Below are 13,072 nucleotides of genomic sequence, written 5' to 3' on the forward strand. Positions count from 1 at the left end.
TCTGAATTGTCACCACCCAATTAAAAATTCTTGTTTTTTTCTTTGTTTACTGCATCTTCTCATTGATCGAGTCACTGGATTTGTGCTGGGTTATATTAACACAGCAGGATAAAAGCCAGTCATCAGTGCAGCCTGAAAAGTATTTGATTGGTGGCCCAGTGCCAGTATTTGATATGGGCTGCATTATATTGACATTCTGGTTTCCTGCCAATCTTGGGTATGAGTCAGGTAGCATTAGATTACTGCTCAGTGCCTTCTCTGGTTTGGGCTGCATTGCATTGGCTCGCACATCCTGTGAGATGAACCACAAAGTGCCGACCCACTGATCTGGCATGATGTGATGTGATGTGATGTAAACAACTTTGACTACCTTTCAGAAATATAAATAAGTACAAATACTGGAAATCTGAAAAGTAGCAAAAAATATTAAAACATGCAGCAAGTCAGCTGTGCCACTTGATTGTAGAACAGGTTAACATTCATGCTCTCGATAGAGTTTAGAAGGTGGTGCATTGCCAGTCACTCATTAGGCATAGCAGTGATTAAATACAGTAATGCTGCCATGTTCTGGTAAGGCTTGGTGGTGTTCATCTAATACATTGGTGCCAGTTTCTGACAAGGGCTGGCTCGTGCTTATATAATAATAATAATACATTTTATTTATGGGCGCCTTTCAAGAGTCTCAAGGACATCTTACAAAAATTTAGCAGGTAGAGGAAAAATATGTAAGGGGAATGAAATAAATAGTAGAGACATGACTAGTACACAAAGTAAAGAGAATTCAATTCAAAACACAATATGAGGCAATTAATGCACAGATGAAAAGGGAGGGGGACGTGGGGCTAAGGATAGGCAGAGGTGAAGAGATGGGTCTTGAGGCGGGACTGGAAGATGGTGAGAGACACGGAATTGTGGATCAGTTGGGGGAGGGAGTTCCAGAGCCTGGGAGCTGCCCTGGAGAAGGCTCTGTCCCCAAAACTGCGGAGGTTGGACTTGTGGATGGAGAGGAGACCGGCTGATGTGGATCTGAGGGACCGTGAGGGTTGGTAGGGGGAGAGGAGGTCAGTGAGATATGGGGGGGCCAGATGGTGGAGGGCTTTGTAAGTGAGGATCAGGATTTTGTAGGTGATCCGGTGGGAGATGGGAAGCCAGTGAAGTTGTTTGAGGACTGGAGTGATGTGATGCCAGGATTTGGTGTGGGTGATGAGTCGGGCGGCTGCGTTCTGGACCAGTTGGAGTCGGTTGATGTAGGTGGAGCTGATGCCAAGGAGAAGTGAGTTGCAATAGTCCAGTCAGGAGGAGATGAAGGCATGGATGAGTCTTTCAGCAGCAGGAAGTGTGAGAGAGGGTCTGAGTTTGGCAATGTTGCTGAGATGAAAGAAGGAGGTTTTAATGACATGGCGGATGTGAGGCTCAAGAGAGAGGGTGGAATCAAATATCACACCAAGGTTGCGGGCCTGGGGAGATGGGGAGACAGTGGTGCCGTCGATCGTGAGAGTGGGGTTATTGATTTTGCTGAGTGTGGCTTTGGAGCCTATGAGGAGGAATTATGTCTTATCGCTGTTGAGTTTGTTGACAATATACTAGTTTTGTTCTAGTTGAGTTTGTTGAGAATATACTAGTTTTGTGCTACCTTTAAGTATCTTTCACTCTTCCCAGACAAGTTGTTATTAAATGTCACATTATTAAGATGACAATATTATAAAACTACCCCATTTAATTTAGCTTTGTTACCTCTGTGATCCGATGAATGATGTATGAGAATATTAGTTAATCTTAAGGATTTTATTTTTGAACATTAATGAAAACCTAGCTTTTTCAAAATAAAACATAATGGGGATGATCTTAATTTTTGGTAAGACTTGTTTTGAACTGAAAGCTATGCCAATTTTGGAGCTCATTAACACTGGATGAACAAGCTATGAAGGAGCCACATAAGACTGGTTCAATTGAGGTTTGTTAAAATCGCTGGTAGAAAGAGAAGAACAAAATAGATGGATGGAGTTTTATGGTAGCAAAGGCTCATAATGTTAATGTGCTCCAATTCTCATAAATATGATGTCAAACTTAGTTTGCCTTGTTCCATGTCTGTCAGGCAGGTGTCAAATTGCAAAACTATATTAGACATTATCAGTCCCCAAATTGTGTAATGCAATTAGATAGAGTGTAAAAGCAAGCGGATACTGACAGTGTTGACCAGTGACTATCTTTCATAGTGACTCCGGTTGTATTGCCAAGGTTAATGTGAAGGTGGGACTAATGGCTCCAATTTAAGGTCAGCTCCACATCAAAAATGTCCGACAATACAAGTTAAAATTGAACCTTAATTGCTATTAATCTGAGTTACACTGCAGCTATAAATATGATCGATTCAAGTGCATGATAGAACAGGGCACCAAGATTCATTATGAGAATTAATATTGTTGGTACATCCAGATAGTTTTGTTTCAATGTTCAGGACACCATTCAATGAAAAGTACAACAACAATTTCTACAAATGAGACTGACTCTTGTTTCAAAGTCTATAAATAAATGGTTTATATAAAATATCTATTTTTTTAAATAGACTTTTCTGATGTACATGATGAAGGTGTGCTGAAACTACAGTTCAAAATGTTAAATGTTCTTCTATCCTCACTCAGAATAATGTTATTCTGTGCTCTGACATCTGGTATCATGGATTCCTGCAGGACTGTGCATAGGATGGCTTTGGTCTGCTGAGAAGTCTCAAAATGAGTCCTGGTGTGGCAGGCATGGTTCTCATGGGGAATGCTGAAAGGATGAGGCACAGTTCCCCATGCTTGCTGGTTTGTAAAGTCTGTGAAAGAGTGAGTCATGGCATCGGCCCCCTGGCTGTCTTCTCTGTGCAGCGGTTTGGTTTTGTCTTTTGCTCGGAGTGAAGCGTAGCTGGCGCCTATGCTGTTGGTGTATGAGAGTGGTGTCTGCTGACTGCTGACCCAGCCCACCCTGCGTGCTTGACTGTCCTTTGCAGCGCCGACTGTTCTCTTCAACCGCTCGCAACCCATGGTGAGTAGCTTCTTCCGGCACAGGATGTACACCCAAGGATCCAGGATCGGATTGAATGAAGCAAAACGGATGGCCAGAAGGTCACTGCGGTAGTCCAGGTCCTCCCCAGCTAGGATTTGAGCAGGCCCATACAGCTGATTGATGAAAATACGTATCTGTACAGAAAAATAAGACAAATATGTTAATTTAGAACACACATACAGTTGTAGAGTAATACAACATGGAAACAGGCCCTACAGCCCACCTTGTTCATGGTGACCAAAATGCCCATCTAAGCTAGTCCCATTTGTTCGCATTTGATACATATTCTTAGAAGCCGTTTCTATTCATGAACCTGTCCAATTACCTTTGAAGAAGGTCTGTTCTTAATAATAATAATAATCTTATTTATATAGCACATTTTTAGTCAACTTGCATTGACCCCAAAGTGCTTCACATAATTGCATTACATTTACACACAGGCAAAGGTGGGTGAAGTGTCTTGCCCCAAGGACACAACGACAGTATGCACTCCAAGCGGGATTCGAACCGGCTACCTTCCGGTCGCCAGCCGAACACTTAACCCAAAACATAATGTATTTCTTTTCACCAGAGATGCCGCCTGACCCACATAGTTACTACAGCATTTTGTGTCCATAAATTACCTTTTAAATACTGTTATTGTACCTGCCTCAACCACTTCGTCTGGCAGCTAGTTTACCATAAGCCCACTGCCCTCTGTGTGAAGAATTTGCCCTCAGGTCCTTTTTAAGTCTTTCCCCTTTCTCGTTTCTACATCTAAGTACATCAGTAGTGGGTCTGCAGTAGTGGATTCCCTTGAACTTAACCAAGAATCAGTGCTTCTCAATTGCTAGTCATCTGGAAATATATTTTACCTCCTAAAATCATTTTAGGTAATGATTCAATTTCAGATACAACTTTGAACATATCAAAGGTACACAAAAAAAGCTGGAGAAACTCAGCGGGTGCAGCAGCATCTATGGAGCGAAGGAAATAGGCAACGTTTCGGGCCGAAACCCTTCTTCAGTCTGAAGAAGGGTTTCGGCCCGAAACGTTGCCTATTTCCTTCGCTCCATAGATGCTGCTGCACCCGCTGAGTTTCTCCAGCTTTTTTGTGTACCTTCAATTCTCCAGCATCTGCAGTTCCTTCTTAGAACATATCATGTCTGAAAGAAAAAGTGTGTTTCACAAATAGTTCTATTTATTTGCCACAAACTGGAGGGCATTATACGGTGATGTGAGCCAGTGCTTAGATATAGAGTTATAGCATTATACAACGGAAAGAGACCTTTTGGCCCAACTTGTCCATGCAGATCGGATTGATATCCTGGGGTAGTCCCATTTGCCAGAATTTGGCCCATATCACTGTAAACCCTCTCCATGTATATATGTGTGTGTGTGTGTGTGTATACACACACATGTGCGTGTGCGTGTATATATATACACACACACATATGCAGTATACACACACACACACACACACACACACACACACACACACACACACACACACACACACACACACACACACACACACACACACACACACACACACACACACACATATATATATATATATGTCTATTGAATATATAAGACCACAGCTTTATATATTAATAACCTACATTTGGGTTAGTGGGGCAAAATCGGAAAGTTTGCAGATGCTGCAAAAGTTGGAAGTGATGAGGTTAACTTTATTTAAAGTACATTGACTCCTTGGTTTGATAAAAAGAGTGATTGGTTCATGAAAAGTTAAGTTTACATTTTATAAATCTTACTTGGGCCTCAGCCAGAGCTTTGTGTCCAATTTTAGGGCAAATGTCAAGATGTTAATTTGGTCTAGAAGAGGCTATCTAGAATAGTTACAGGGATGAGAGGTAAGCCCTTGATCACCAGATGTGTAAACTGATTTTCAATTCAACCACAATAGAACTCATATGTTGCTGTACATAATACCTTTTAGGTAGAAAATAGCATTTCCAGGTACATTATGAAACAATATTTGTGGAATAATTGGAGCAATATTTGGTACAAGCTGTGGAAATAATTAGGCAGATATTCAAAAAAGTGATTAATCTGTGGAATCCATTGCCACAGAAGGTTGTGGAGGCCGAGTCAATGGACATTTTTAAGACAGATTTACATCTTCTTGATTAGTATAGGTGTCAGGGGTTATGGGGAGAAAGCAAAAAAAAAAAGGGGGTTAAGAGGGAACGATAGATCAGCCATGATTGAATGGTGGGGTCGACTTGATGGGATGAATGGCCTAATTCTTCTCCTATAAATTATGAACTTATGAACTTCACAAAGCTGGTGCTAGAACCGATGACAAATCTTCATGACAATTGATTGTAATCTTATATTTAACCACAAGCAACTTAAATCACTGTAAAGTGCCTAGAAGGAACTGATATTTCAAACTATCTTAACTAATGTATCAGTATTACTTTCTGAAATATAGTCCAGTCCCGAAACGTTGCCCATCCATCCCCTCCACAGATGCTGTCTGAACCGCTGAGTTACGCCAGCACTTTGTATTTTGTTCAAGATTCCAGCATCTGCAGTTCCTTATGTCTTCAGTTTTACTTTCATATCATGCATAACTTGAAATGGCCTCTAGTTGGTGATAGGATGTTCTTCCCGGCTGTTATCAGGCAACTGAACCATCCCATCACCAAATAGAGAGCAGTGCTGAGTACCATCTACCTTGGTGAAGGCCCTGGGACTATCTTGTATCCGACTTTTCGGGACTTTATCTCGCACTAAACGTTATTCTCTTATCCAGTATCGGCACACAGCTTGTAATCACGTATAGTCTTTTCGCTGAGTGGATAGGACGCAACAAAACAAGATTTTCACTGTACCTCGGTACACATGACAATCGAAACATAGAAAATAGGTGTAGGAGTAGGCCATTCGGCCCTTCGAGCCAACACCGCAATTCAATATGATCATGGCTGATCATCCAAAATCTGTAGCCCGTATCTGCTTTCTCCCCATATCCTTTGATCCCGTTAGCCCTAAGAGCTATATCGAACTCTCTCTTGAACAATAAACTAACCAAAACTTGCGAGCGAGATCTTAACAACGTGGATTTCATGGATTTATTTACCAAAATAATACATTAAAAAAAAAACACGAGACTCACACTCTATATTTCTACATTCGCAAATATCAATCTGAGCGGTGACATTTCTGCTTGAATCTTTTAATTCTCTGACTATGAGGAATGTTCCAGCGCTCGTGTCAAGAGTGAGAGTTTGCAGAAAACTCAGTGGGGAGAGCAACAAACCCGTCGTTCCCGCACTGTGAACATAGATTACAAAAATGCTGGAGTAACTCAGCGGGTCAGGCAGCATCTTTGGAGAGAAGTAATCCAGAGATGCTGCCTGAACCGCCGAGTTAGTCCAGCATTTGGTGTCTATCTTCGGTGTAAGTCAGCACCTGCAGTTACTTCCTACTCGTTCCCGCAACGTCCCGTCCCCCCCACCCAGACGAATACTTTGTGCATTCTCAGTTTGTGTTTTTTTAGATTTCCTGCAACCGTACCTTATTCTGCTCGAAAAGTGAAAGTTAACAGCCATTAGTCAACGTATCAGCCCAACATACAGATGGACCTTTCATAATACTGAAGAGGATAAAAGCCATTGTTTTGTTCTTTGAAAAAATATTATATAAATAAATAAATTACGATATAAATAACAACCCCCACCTCCCTCCCAAAAGAAAATAAATACTTGAGTGAAATTCTGTAGAACGGAACTGCAAATGGTGGTTTATAGACACAAACTGCTGGAGCAACTCAACGGGTCAGGCGGCACCTCTGGAGAAAAAGGATGGGTGGCGAATTGTGTCGGAACTTTCTGAAGAAGGATTCCGACTGGATCCTTTCACCCATTCTTTTACTACAGAGATCCTGCCGGACTCGCTGAGTTACTCCAGCACTTTGTGTCTGTCTATCTTCTGACTGAAATTTTGTTCCCTCTTTGAGAAGTTAACAAAATTGGCATATAAATCTGTCTTGAATGCAGGAATACAAACTCTCTTGAAAGCAGGGGTTACCCTGTGTTCAAGAGAGGGCAAAGTTTTTTTTTTGTTCTCTTAACATTACTGTTAGTAATCATACTGAAACTCCCCCAGGTACCCCGTGCGCACTGCTTACCACCAGAGGGATGGAGCAGACCAAGAAGACGATGGTCATGAAAACCAGCAGCCAAAACATCTGCATCTCGGCGGCGGACGCGGCGAGACTCGGGAAGCGACGGCCTCTGGAGCTCCCCGTGGCGGCGGCATCGCCTCTACCCACCGACCTCTTCCTCATACTGATCAAGGTGCCGCACACGCTGAGGTTGCACAGCACTGTCACCAGGATCAGGAGGGCGCTGAAGCCCCCGTACATGTAGGAGTAGGTAGCCCCCACCGTGCTGTTGGCCCTCCAGTCCAGGAAGCACCAGGTCCCGGGGAAATGCCGGGCGTTGCTCCCCAAGCCGAAGAAGGGCAGGATGCAGAAGACCAGATTGAGCAAGTAGATTCCCATCAGAGCAAGCCTGGCCAGTCCCTTGTCGATGTAGCGGCCGTAGAAGAAAGCGTGGTTGATGGCCAGATAGCGCTCGATGGACATGGTGCACATGATGGTCATGCCCGCCGAGCCGAAGAAGAGCATGGAGAAGGAGAAGAAGTGGCAGAGCGGTTGTCCCCCCGGCCACTGCTGGGTCAGGTAGGTGGCGATCACCACGGGGCTGGTGCAGCAGGTGCCCAGCAGGTCGGTGACCGCCAGCCCGCACACCAAGGTGTAGAAGGTGGTCTCCTTCTGCTCCTTCTTGGAGACGCACAGCACCACGATGGCGATCAGGTTCCCCACCACCCCGACGGCGAACATAGCAGCCGAAGTCAGCACCTGGCTCGACCTGATGTTCAAAGACGCGGCCGAGCCGTTAACCGAGGTGTCGTTGACATCTTCCCAGCTGGAATGGTTGAAAGACTCGGCCAACATCACGCTCCGTTTTTCTTTCCCGGAATCCGCGAAATTGTTTTAAGAGAAAAAAAAACACTTTGTGGGATGGGGGATGGCGAGAGGCGAAGTCCAGGTTACCTGTCGGCCACCTGTCTGCAAGCTGCTTGGATCCACACACACACACTGGGAGGATAAAACCCCTTCACTCTGCTACATCGCTCTCTAGCAGCGCCGGCTGATGATCTGCTCCTTCCACAACGCGCTCACATTTTTAAATCGGACGCTGACAGCTTCAGGTGACACAGGCGGAGAGTGCGCGCGTCACATTCGCCCCTTGCTGCCGACGTGACGGCAGCGAAATGACACCGTTGCCCCCGTGGGTTGGTCTGCGGGGAGAACCCCCACCCCCACCCCCACCTTTCGCCTGCAAAGTTTACACTTCCACGTTGCCAAGAATTATATGGTTATAGGGTTGAGAATAATTCCGCAAACTATCTGCTTTTAAGGAGAATCAAACAGCAAAGCGTATAAAAGTGATTACCAGCATGAGAGGAATACGCCGGGTGGAGTCTCTTGTCCAGAGTAGGGGAATAGAGAGGGCATAGGTTTAAGTTGAAGGGGAAGATTTTATAGGAATTTAAGGGGTAATTTTTTCACACTAATGGTGATGAATGTATGGGACGAGCTGCCGGGGGAGGTAGTTGAGGCAGGGACTATCGCAACGTTTAGGAAACAATTAGACTGGCACATGTATAGGACAGGTTTAGCGGAATATGCAGGCAAGTGGTTGTAGTATAGATGGGACAAGTTGGTCGGCGTGGGCAAGTTGGGACGAAGGGCCTGTTTCCACATTTATGACTATGACTAAAGCGCTGGGGGGAACTCAGATGTTTAGGCATCATCCAGCGATGTTTCGGTTCGGGATCTCTCTTCAGATTACTGAGGAGGTCTGAAGAAGACACGAAACGTCGTCACCCAATCTCTTCGCAGATGCTGCCTGACCCGTCGAGATTCTAGTGTCTACAGTTTCTTGTATCAGCGTTTCTTACACTTTGGGGATTTTACAAGGACTTCGAAAATAATCCCATGTCACGCTGATGGGATAGTATGAAGAGAGATGGGAGGAAGCGCTTGTAAATGATAGATACAAGGAACTGCAGGTGCTGGAATCTTGAGCAAAAAAGTACCGGAGGAACTCAGCGTGTCAGGCAACATCTGTGGAGGGAATGGATGGATAGGCGACCGTTCAGGCCGGAACCCTTTTTCAGATAGTAATATCGAGACATTGGTTGCGATAGTCAGACAGACATTTCTGAAGAAGGGGTCCGATTTGAGAAGTCGCCTATCCATTTTCTCCACAGATGCTGCCTGGATTACTCCAGTACTTTGGGTTTAGCTTTGGGGTTAGTCCAGCACTTTGGGTTTAGCTAGTCCGTCCGACTGTCTCTTTGGCGTATTCGTTTTATGGCAATGTCTATAAAATTACTGTCAATCGTACTGGCTGTGGGGCACGGTTCCAAGTAGACTGGCGACTTAACAGTAGCTGAAACTGCAGTGGGATTGAGCGTTCACTGTGCGTGCTGTCGAGCACGGAAGCCCCAGGTCGCTGGAGAACAGAGGTCGGCGCATCTGCCACTGAACTGCATTAGGTTGGGCAGATCTCCACTTCCACCCTATGCTTGGGCCAGACATTCAAAAACTCAGAGGATGTCTCACATCCCAGACAGAAGCCAAATCGTCACCTTGGAGTTGCTTTCTGGCAACGACGGTCAAGGATAGGCTATGGGCGCGTTCGCGGCGCATCGCCATCTGAGTCATACAGTCAGTCATACAGCACGGAAACCTCTGCTTTGGTCCAATTTTTCTCCATGCCGAACAAAATGCCCATCCACGCCTTCCAGCATTTGAACCATATCTCCTCTAAACATTTCCTATCGACGCACCTACAATTGTACAACTGGCTCAACCACTTCCCCTGGCAGCTCCTTCCATATATTCAATGTGATCTCTGCGAACTATCCTCATGGTATGAAGAGGTTCTCTCTCCGACATAGTCTGTAGCCCCAAACCGTCCCCACCCTTTTTTTGCAGAGATGCTATCTGACGCGCGGAGTTACTCCAGCACTTTGTGTCTTCTTTTGTAAATCAACATCTGCAGTTCCTTGTGTCTGCCTTCACCAAGATTATTGTTCCAAATATATGGGAGGGGGTGACTATTTTCCATGGTTCTCTCATGAACCGTGATTATCGGAGAACAATGTGGGACAGGTTGACAGACTTGGACGATATTGGAAACTCCTGCAGAGAATAAATTGACAATGCCATGGTCTTTGATGATGCACAAACGTAAGGTCTTTGGCTATTGGCTATTGCATCTGCTCCCAGGATGAGGCGTTCCACACCAGGGCATCTGAAATGTTCTCATTCTTCAGGGAACGGGGTTCCCCTCCTCCACCATAGATGAGGCTCGCACCAGGGTCTCTTCCATACCCCGCAACACTGCTCTCTCTCCCCATCCCCCCCATTCGCATCAAGGGCAGAGTCCCCCTAGTCCTCACCTTTCAACCCACCAGCCGTCACATACAACAAGTAATCCTCCGTCAGTTTCGCCACCTCCAACGTGACCCCACCACTCGCCACATCTTCCCATCTCCCCCTATGTCTGCCTTCCGCAAAGACCGCTCCCTCCCTTGTCAATTCTTCCCTTCCCTTCCATCCCACCCCCTCCCCGGGCACTTTCCGTTGCAACTGCAAGAGATGCAACACTTGTCCCTTTACATCCCCCCTCGACTCCATTCAAGGACCCAAGCAGTCATTCGAGGTGCGACAGAGGTTCACCTGCATCTACTCCAACCTCATCTATTGCATCCGCTGCTCTAGATGTCAGCTGATCTACATCGCGGAGGTTGGGCGATCGCTTCGCCGAACACTTCAGCTCGGTCGGCAATAAACAAGCTGACCTCCTGGTGGCTCAGCACTTCAACTCCCCCTCCCATTCCCCATCCGACCTCTCTGTTATGGGTCTTCTCCATGGCTACAGCGAGCAACACCGGAAATTGGAGGAACAGCACCTCATATTCCGCTTGGGGAGTCTGCATCCTGTGGGCATGAACATTGAATTCTCCCAATTTTGTTAGTCCTTTCTATCTCCTCCCATTCCCCAGGCCTCGGGTTGTCTCCTCCCATCCCTCAGCCCTTGGGCTCCTCCTCCTCCTTTTTCCTTTCTTCTCCCCGCCACCCCCCATCAGTCTGAAGTCGGCCCGAAACGTTGCCCATTTCCTTCGCGCCATAGATGCTGCTGCACCCGCTGAGTTTCTCCAGCTTTTTTGTGTAGCTTTGGCTATTGACGTTTGGGTGCTCTTGGATCTGGGGTGTGTGTTCCATAGATTAAACAGTTTATCATTGGTCCTGAAGACTAGCTCTCCTGCCAGAGTAGGGAAAGGGGGTATGTGAGAGGTGATGTCTAACAAATCAGCAAGAAAGATTGAGCTGAGTGTATGTATGTGATGGAGTCTTATTTAACTCTATAGGGCAGTTCCTCCACCACCATAACATGGTGGATATTTAGATCCTGATCTTTGAAAGCTTTCTTGCCCTGCTTGGAAATTTCCACCTCTTTCCATTCGCTGTAGAATCTATTCCTTTCATTCTTTCAGCGATTGGGGGGAAGTTTTAAGTGAGACAGAGCTCAGACGAATACATTTCCGGTCGTCCGGCATTTGACTACTCAGCCTGGAACTAATGGGACCAGAGCAAAGCTCTAAGCTAAAATTAATAGTACAAACCCACATTAAAAAATTATCAGGTTTATATTACTGAAGATGCTTCTATTAGTAATGAAGAGAAAACATACCATAAACACTCTTCTTTCCCATATCTAATATCTTCTATATATTCCCATATTTCTGCACTTCTCAGTAATCTCTGTCACCTTTATTCTCCTTTTAAAAATGTCTTTCATATGAGATTTCTGATGTGATCTTTGTAAATGAAAGGATTTTCCACTCGTGCAAATTGCATCAAATTGTCACAAACATTTTATGAACATTTGTGGGTGGACTGTTATGACATATTAAAAGTATTTTTCTAACATTAAGTAGGGATGTCTCACTGCAAACAGCTTCGAAACTGAAGCAAATTACTCCATGCAAACTGGGCAGCTGCATAGCCATTATTCAAGGCGGCTCTGGAAGAATTGTCTCTTAGAAATGAAATGGCTTCCGAGAAGAGAATTGGTCATAATGACAATAGATAGAGCTATAATAAAGGTCAGCTGATCCAAGTGCAGGAATAGCATGTTCCAGTAAGGAGGAGGGATAAGGATGGCAAGGTGATGGAACTGTGGATGACCAAGGAGGTTGTAAACATGCTCAGGAAGAAAAAGGAACCATTTATCAGGTTTAAGAAGGTGATAGCCAGAAAGAGGAGTCCTACGAGGAATATAAAGCAAGTAAGAATTAAATCAAGCGGGTGATTAGAAGGGCCAGAAACGGCCATAAAACGTCATTGGCGAGTTGTATTAAGGAAACTCTCAAGGTTATTTATAGGTACATTGAAAATGAGAGGGTGACCAGGGAGAAGGTTGGACAGCTCAAAGATAAAGTTGGGAATCTATGCTTGGTACTAAACGAGTACTATGCACATGTATTTACCAAGGAGAAGGACTTGGAGGATAGCGAGATCAATGTGGAGAATTCAAATATCCTGAGGCAGTGTGAGATTGAGAGGGACGTGGTGCTGCGGCTCTTGAAGAACATTAAGGTGGATAAGTCCTTGGGACATGAAGGGATCTATCCAGGTTATTGAGGGAGGCAAGAGAGGAGATTGCTGGGACCTTGGCAAGGCTCTTTGTGTCTTCTCTAGGCATAGGTAACGTCCCAGGGGACTGGAAATTGGCCAACATTGTTCCTTTGTTTAAGAAAGGAAGTATAGAGAATCCAGGGAACCATAGGCTGGTGAAACTCACGTCATGTACATGGAATTTAGTAAGGTTTTTGAATGAATGAACACTTTATGGTAACATGTGACGTCACAGTGAAATTCTTTAGTTGCATATCCAAGGTATGCAAATAATCACCCATAAAGGGCGCT

General features: G+C 45.0%; 1 protein-coding gene across 1 annotated transcript; it reads right to left on the reverse strand.

Moving 5' to 3' along the window:
• Positions 1 to 363: 363 nt before the first annotated feature.
• Positions 364 to 8,229, reverse strand: ptger4c (prostaglandin E receptor 4 (subtype EP4) c). Its single transcript, XM_055641542.1, has 2 exons — positions 7,190 to 8,229; positions 364 to 3,182 (listed from the first exon to the last, which is right to left on the reverse strand). The coding sequence occupies exons 1-2, from the start codon at positions 8,018 to 8,020 to the stop codon at positions 2,559 to 2,561; spliced, it is 1,455 nt and encodes a 484-aa protein (XP_055497517.1). The 5' UTR covers positions 8,021 to 8,229; the 3' UTR covers positions 364 to 2,558.
• Positions 8,230 to 13,072: the final 4,843 nt, after the last annotated feature.

The sequence above is a fragment of the Leucoraja erinacea genome, chromosome 10 (genome assembly GCF_028641065.1).
Source record: "Leucoraja erinacea ecotype New England chromosome 10, Leri_hhj_1, whole genome shotgun sequence".
Taxonomy (NCBI): Eukaryota; Metazoa; Chordata; class Chondrichthyes; order Rajiformes; family Rajidae; genus Leucoraja; species Leucoraja erinaceus.

Excerpts from the sequence above, each read along its gene's own strand:
- ptger4c (XM_055641542.1), bottom strand. The coding sequence starts at position 8,020 with ATGTTGGCCGAGTCTTTCAACCATTCCAGCTGGGAAGATGTCAACGAC. Across the intron at positions 3,183-7,189 it reads TCTGCTCCATCCCTCTGGTG|ATACGTATTTTCATCAATCA; the intron begins GTAAGCAGTGCG and ends TTTTCTGTACAG.